Source organism: Setaria italica, chromosome VIII, assembly GCF_000263155.2.
Source record: "Setaria italica strain Yugu1 chromosome VIII, Setaria_italica_v2.0, whole genome shotgun sequence".
In the NCBI taxonomy this organism is placed as follows: domain Eukaryota; kingdom Viridiplantae; phylum Streptophyta; class Magnoliopsida; order Poales; family Poaceae; genus Setaria; species Setaria italica.
In genome coordinates, this window is record NC_028457.1 from 5,646,120 (window position 1) to 5,653,813 (window position 7,694).

The 7,694-nt window shown below is 45.6% G+C and overlaps 1 protein-coding gene across 1 annotated transcript; it reads left to right on the top strand.

Moving 5' to 3' along the window:
* Positions 1 to 1,620: 1,620 nt before the first annotated feature.
* On the top strand, positions 1,621 to 5,869 carry LOC101761315 (aspartic proteinase Asp1). The gene is made up of 8 exons (XM_004978827.3): positions 1,621 to 1,880; positions 2,734 to 2,851; positions 3,273 to 3,505; positions 3,583 to 3,819; positions 4,661 to 4,799; positions 4,882 to 5,070; positions 5,160 to 5,229; positions 5,324 to 5,869. The coding sequence occupies exons 1-8, from the start codon at positions 1,720 to 1,722 to the stop codon at positions 5,434 to 5,436; spliced, it is 1,260 nt and encodes a 419-aa protein (XP_004978884.1). The 5' UTR covers positions 1,621 to 1,719; the 3' UTR covers positions 5,437 to 5,869.
* The last annotated feature ends 1,825 nt before the right edge of the window (positions 5,870 to 7,694 follow it).

Sequence of the window (7,694 nt, forward strand, 5' to 3'; positions counted from 1 at the left end):
TTTTAGGTGCAAAATAATCTCATTACCCTCCTATGTGCATGAATGTGGATATTTAGTATCTTTCTGGCTCGGGAAATTTGAGACTTTAAGTGCCAACACGAAGAGGAGTTGGAAAGACAAAAAAAAGTTCACGAGCTTTTAATATGATCTCAACTAAAAGTGAAACAAATCATGATTTGACAACAATTTATTTGGCATATACCCTGTCCAGTCCATCGGTTGAACTATATTTCAATAGTAGCCAGGACCTGTGTCATGGTTTTACGAAATCCTGTGATTATTACTGCATATATATGGCTCTTAGGGAATACTATTCCGCATCATACAAGAGACATTTCTCATTTCTCAAGAATCTTGCAAGTTCGCCTCTGGTGCAAACCTATACAAACATATAAATCAATCCGTCACACACACACACGCGCACCTGTTTTTTGTGTTTGTCAGTACTACCGCATGCCTGCAAATAGCCGTAACTTTTATATCATGCGTTTGTTCTTTTTTTGAGTCATCGGGTTGCAGCGAAGAAATGTTTTGGCGAAAAAATATTTTGGCGGGACCGTTCCTACTGGGCGTGGCTAGTCGAGACTTTTCTATACCACGTTCGTTCTTTTTCCGTGAGTCATCTGGGTCGCACCGAAGAAACAGTTCTGGTAGGACCGTTCGTACTAGGCACCCGCAAATTAGCCACCGTGTTCCAACACCATGGGGATGCCTACCTCGTGGGGTACGCAATCTCCTCCCCCTTCTCCTCACCCATAGATAACATGTTGATACACGCATAAGTATATAGACTTTTTAGGAGACAAGATCACATGGGCGTGGAAAGAAACTTTTTAGGAGACAAGATCACATGGGCGTGTAAAGAAATGTGGGAAGGGGCGGCGCGGTGGGATGGGGAATTTAGTGAAAAAATAGGTCGGAGAGGGATATGAACCCAGGTTAGGGAATCCTAAGCGGAGGAACTCACCACTACACCATGTTGCAACTAGTGATACACATGAAAACTTAACTCTATTTGAACCTCCTTGAACCTGGCCTACCCCTGCTTCCTGCTCGCGTGCCACTACGTTCACTACCTCCATGCTAAACCGACTCTGCCAGTTTTCTTCGCCTCGCCCCCTCCTCTTCCCTCTTCTAGTACACCATAGTACACCACTTGTCATACAAAATGGTCATTATCAAATTATATTTATGCGCGTGCAGGGAATGTGTTTATGCCGCTTGCAAGTTCTAGTGCCGAGTAAAACAATTCGTAAAATTTCAGTACCACCTTTAGATATGAATTTGACCACAATAAATGAACATAAAACACCACTATCATATTTCACTATGACTATTAGTAGTGCCATATTCAGGACTCTTTATTTGTATGCGGACAACATAAATTTAAATTTAAAAGTAGAGAAGTGCCTCACCCACACCCAGTCACCTCCACCCAACCCCCACAGGCCACAGGACTCCAAAACCCAAAACCCCCACAGCTCAAAAAAAAAAAAGAGCACAGAGAGAAAACAAAAAGAAATTGCGGGGCAGGTTCCGCCGCCGCGTTGGTCAGCTTCAGCCATGCCCTCTTCTTCTCCCCCCCTGCCCCATCTATAAATACCCCCGCGTTCCTCTCGTCCTCCTCCCTTCACACCATCCCACGCAGCAGAGGAGGAAGGGGGGAAGAAAAAAAACCGCAGCCGTCTCGGGCGCCCACACTGCTCCTCCCTCCTCGCCATGGCCGCCGCAGCCATGCGTGCCCCGACCGCCGTGCTCCTCCTGGCGGTCCTCCTCCCGTTCGCGGCCGCCCCGTCCCGCGCCGCTACGCTGGCGACGTCGCCGTCGGCCTCCACCTCCACCGCCGCGTTCCAGCTCCACGGCGACGTCTACCCCACAGGGTACGCGACCTCCTCCTCCTCCTCCCAGACCCCTCTCTGATCAACGTCGTTTAGTAATAGGCCGAGGACCCCTCGATTGTGCCGGCAAGAATCCTCTGCTGCGAGGGGGGAAGCGATTCACCGCGGAATTTGTGCTCTTCCCCCCTGATTAGATGCGGAATTTGGGATGTTTTTACCCAATCGGGGTTGGTGGCATGGCGGATTGGTCCGCCTCCTGCGAATGCAGGTCGTCCCGTCTCGTCTCCGTCGCGCCGCGGGCGTTGGCCATCGTTTTGACCGAGCCCGCATCAGGCGGAGCTACGAATCCTCTGTTTTGACTTTGCGCCCCTTTTCTTGCCTGCATTTCCTTTTGCGGTTCTTGTCAGTAGTTTTCAGAGCATCACTCCTTTACTATTCACTTCAACGGAATCTTACCGCCAGAGTTACCGTTTTCGCTTGCTCTGTTTTGTAGCGCGAAAACAAAATCATCATCGTTTTTTTTTTCTTTTGGTCCTCTATGGCCATGTGAAATGCAGGATGTTTCAATTTCATCTTCTTGACGTGCTACTTTCAGGTTGTTGCATTGACTTTTTACCCCTGCGGAAATTTCCTGGTGTCCCCTGTGCTTCCTCTGCTCATGTTTCCTGACGACTAGCGTGTGGCGTACTGGCGTTTCTTGCTCTTTGTTTGAACTCCACATTTTTACTGTTGAAGAAGACGAGAGAATCCTCTGCTTATTCTTTCCTTGTCTAATTTTCCACTTGTTAAACAAATGATTTTGATTGCCTTTACCATCTAATAATTCCATCCAAGCTTATAAGCTTTTGTACAACCACTTGTGTACAGTACTTGACATTCGATTCCACCTCTGCAGCCACTACTATATCACGATGAACATTGGGGACCCAGCGAAGCCCTACTTCCTGGACGTGGACACTGGCAGTGACCTCACATGGCTGCAGTGCGACGCGCCCTGCCAGAGCTGCAACAAGGTACAATTGGTGACTCAATGCTGCTTATTGATTGTTCAGAACTGCATCAATAACTCTAGTCTTGCTTATATGGATCCACTGTGTTTGCCTATTTGACTGAAAGGCCCTGTGATCATGGTATTCATGTCAGAATGAACTCTCTGCCTGTGTTGCAAGAAAACATGTTATCTGTTTTGAGCCGAAGTCTTTGTATTTTAAGCAAACACGCTTCTGGTGTAAATTTGACATGTCTTGTGTTCTACCTTTGCCAGTAGGTTTGATCAAGGAATTGATATCACTTTTGCTTCCAAGTATCCCACACGAACTGACTGAATTTTCCAGCTCAATGACAACTTTATCTTCATTTTTTATTTCTAAGTTTGCTTGGAAATATAGAATTTTGACGTGTTCCTTGATCTTTTGTTCCTTGTGGTTGTTGCAGGTACCGCACCCATTGTATCGGCCTGCACCGAAGAAGCTTGTACCGTGTGCAGACTCTCTTTGCACTGCACTTCACAGTGGACTTGGCTCTGGTAACAGGTGCCCTTCACCGAAACAATGTGACTACCGAATCAAGTACACAGACAGCGCCACGTCTCAAGGTGTACTCATCGCCGACAACTTCTCGCTGCCCTTGAGCAAGTCCTCCACCGTTCGTCCCAGCCTGACCTTTGGGTATAACACTTGAGAAAAACATTTCTTGATAGTGTCGCTGGATTCAGTTGTTGATATGGTTGCTTTTGTTTGCACAGCTGTGGGTATGATCAGCAAGTCGGAAAAAATGGTGAGAAGCCAGCAGTGACAGATGGCTTGCTTGGGCTTGGGAGGGGATCAGTTAGCCTTCTTTCACAGCTCAAGCAGCAAGGGATCACCAAGAATGTCCTCGGCCATTGCCTGAGCACGAACGGAGGGGGGTTCCTCTTCTTTGGGGACGGTATTGTGCCTACATCACGCGTAACTTGGGTGCCAATGGCTCGAAGTACATCTGGGTAAGCATCATTGTCCTAGTGTTTCTATTGTTATTGACGCTGCTTCATTTGCGATAATGACCATATAAAGCTAGAGTTTGTCCATATTTGATTCTTGCAAGTTTGTTACAATTTGGGTTTAAGGTCAATATAGCGTTATAAAATCAGTGTAAGTTATTATCCTTTTTGTGCCATTGGATTGGAAGGCTATCTTTTTCACATAAATTCCCTTGACAACTCAGTAATGTTATACTTTACAAAAAATTTGCACTCTTGTTTATCATTTCCAGTCTATTTCTAGATTTTGATGACGTTTACAAAATTAATGATAATTCTTCGAAAATAAAAGCAGTGCATCTCTTGATTATTAAGATTTGTAAACTCATGCCAAGTATAATGCAGGAAATATTATGAGCATGATAATCATGATATGTATCATGGCTAATCTCATATCTAAGACTTGTATATTTGATTCATGCCAGTTGCAAGTTTTTTAGCACGCTGTTACAATATGGTCTTAAGGTCAATATACCTTTATAAATTTACTGCAGGTTACAAACTTTTCTGTGCCATTACTGTAGTTTTCACATCAATTTTCAGTCTGTCTCTAGACTTTGATGTCACTTTATGAAATTAATCTCCATTCTTCAAAAATAAAAGGCAGGGTGCCCCTTGATTGTCAAGATTTAGTTATGAACTCAGGTCAAGTATAACAACCTGAATTGAAATACTGAGAGACTGGTGATCAGGATATACATCATGGCTAATCCCATATATCAAAGACTTGAATATAACGGCATTTGTAAAACCAATTTTCTTTCTTTTATTTTGTTTGACACATTCTACAACATTGTTTTGCCAGGAACTACTACTCACCTGGCTCAGGAACACTGTATTTTGATAAGCGTTCACTAGGCCTGAAGCCTATGGAGGTCGTATTTGACAGTGGTAGCACGTATACATACTTTACTGCCCAGCCATACCAAGCTGTTGTTTCTGCGGTATATTTCGGTCATGATGTTTCCAATTTCCATGAATTTTTGGGGAGAGAAGCGCTGAACTAATGATACTCTGACCCTGCAGCTCAAAGGTGGTCTCAGCAAATCACTTAAACAGGTACCAGGCGACGAACTGCCTCTGTGCTGGAAAGGACAGAAGGCATTCAAATCCGTGTTTGACGTCAAGAAGGAATTCAAGTCACTGCATCTGAGCTTTGCCACTGGCAAGAATGCCGTCATGGAGATCCCTCCTGAAAACTACCTCATTGTCACTGTAAATCCTCAACTTACTAACATCAGTGAACCACAATATCTTACAGAATGAAATGATGGCTAAATGTCTTCCTACATGTTTTGTACCAGAAAATTGGAAATGTGTGCTTGGGCATCCTTGATGCAACTGTGGCTAAGCTGAGCTTCAGCATAATTGGAGGTATAAAATTCAGTTATACAGTACCCAGTTTCTGAAATTTGGATGCAATGCATCTTTGTGTGCTAACTTCTTTTTTTGACCTCTTTTTCTGTAGATATCACGATGCTGGATCAGATGGTGATATATGATAATGAGAAAGCGCAGCTCGGATGGGTGCGCGGACCATGCAGTAGGAGCGCCAAGTCAATTCTGTCTTCCATCCCATGACCATTTCCCATATCTGAACTATGAGCCCCTAAATCCATTTCTGTGTACTGCTGATGGAATCAATGAAAATTACCAATATCATAAGAACTCCATGCGATGATCAATTTCCAACGGAAGAGTGCTAGCTTTTTACCATCGGAATAAAGTTTATATTAACATGACAGGGGAATGAGAGATTTTAGTAGTGAAGGTTAGCTAGCGAGGCAGATAAGGAAGTTACTGACAGAAGCTGTATGTTCCTTCTGTTTATAATGAGATGGAATCCCATCATTCGTAAGGTTGGTCTGAGTTATTCTCTGTATGCCCTTTACTTGAACCTCCTCTGGATTTCCTTTTTGAGTTATTCTTCTGTTTATTCCATTGCAATAATACAGATGAATTTATGTACAAATAAAGGTAAATAAACTGAAAGACCAAAGAATTGGTTGGATAATTGAGTGCAGAAAGTGCGGGTTGCCTTTTGTGATTGCAGAGGGTCCAGCTCTTGTAGATAGTTACTAAGAGTTAGTAACACTCATCTGGCGATTACCCCTAGAAGACGGGCGGAACCCCCGCGCCGCCACCACAAGCCCTCGCGTCGATCCTCCGCCTCCTCGCCGCCGCCCGAGCTCTCGACCGGAAACCCGCGCCGGTGCCAGGACGGCGGCGGGGGGCTCCTTTTCCTCCTTTTTTCCGCTTCTCCTCGCGAGCTCCCTCCAGCTTGCTCTAGTTGGCGGCCACAGCCTCGTCGCCGGGCTTCTTCTGGGGCTAGATCCGGCGAGTCTGAGGCCGGATCCGGAGAGCCCATGGGCGGATCTGACGTTCCCGTTGGGTTAGGCGCTCGTGGACGCGGTGCTGCTGTTGAGGCCATGTGTGGCAGCGCGGCGGCGGCGGCGGCGGTGGCTGGCTTGGGTCCGGCGGAGGCCCCTCCCTCCCCGTTCTCCTCCCTCGCCGCTACACGTGCAGGCCAGCGGAGGCCCGTCCGGCTGCAAGAGGCGGCGACGAGGTCCTCTTCCCTCGCAATGGCGGGGCCCTCCTCCGTATCTGCGTGTCCGCGGGCTCAGCGGCCGGCCGATCGTTTCCGGTTAACCGGCGCCAGATCCCACATTCCCCTGGTCTGATCTACTCCCTCCGTGGGTGGATCTGGGCTTCTGGCTGTGGAGGGCAGCGACAGGGTCCGTGGACGCGGCGGTCCCAGGCGGCGGCGGCGGTGGCGCAAGGAAGCAAGCGCGTGTGCAGGAGCAGGGCAAATGCACTGCACATTATCACTGCCCAACTGCCCATCGACCACATATTTAGTGGTAGCTATCTCCAAATAGATAGCACATATATAGCAGATGCCCCAGTATACCCGGGCGCTCAAGTCAGCAGTGCATTCAATTGAGCAAAACTACAGTTGCATAGATGCTCTGAAATTGGATGCCTATTTCCTTAAAAAACTTCTGAATGGGTTGTTGAAACTTTTGACTTCTTATAAATGGTAGATTGCTGAGTGTGACTAAAAATATCTTTTCAGGTCTTTAATTTTCTCTCGTCTGCCTTAATCTCAATCAGTAGCAGTCTACTAGGAGCCCTCAAAGATCAAAGCTGTACATAAAGCATCTCAAAGTATTCTTCTATTCAAAATGAAATTAAAGTAAATTGTGAAATATTCCAAGCCAATACTAAAAGTCAAGAAAACTTACCACTTGTGAAATTCAAACATTTACACCAAAAACCCTCCAAATGAGAATATTTAGAATACCAAAGAAAACAAAACAAAAAACGCATGCATTGGAGGAAATTAAACCTCCCTAGCAGAAGATGCTATAAGTATTCACATGAAGCTGTGCCAATTTCTTTATGGGTCTCATTAGGAGAACAGAAGTTAAGGTGCGATGACAAGGGTGAGCCCCCACAACATATCGTCTAAACTTGTTGCCCAAATAATAAGTGACTGGACGGGTTGGAGATGCCCTAGGGAATGTGAAAATGGAATGCCTAATGTTTCAGAACACTAGAAATTAAAAGGTTTGTGATCTATACACATTATCACTTTCCAGTTTCCCGTTGGCCATATATGTACATGACCATGTATTTGTGCTAGTTATCTCCAAATAGATAAGCACATAGCAGTATAGCACATGGTCCAGTATACCTTGGTGCTCAAGTCAGTAGTGCATTCAGTTCAGCAGAACTACATTTGCGAATGGTAGATCGATGCTCTAAATGTAAAGCCTATTTCTGATTTCTCGAATAATTTCCGAGTGAGTTGTTGTCGATGATCAAAATATCTTGTT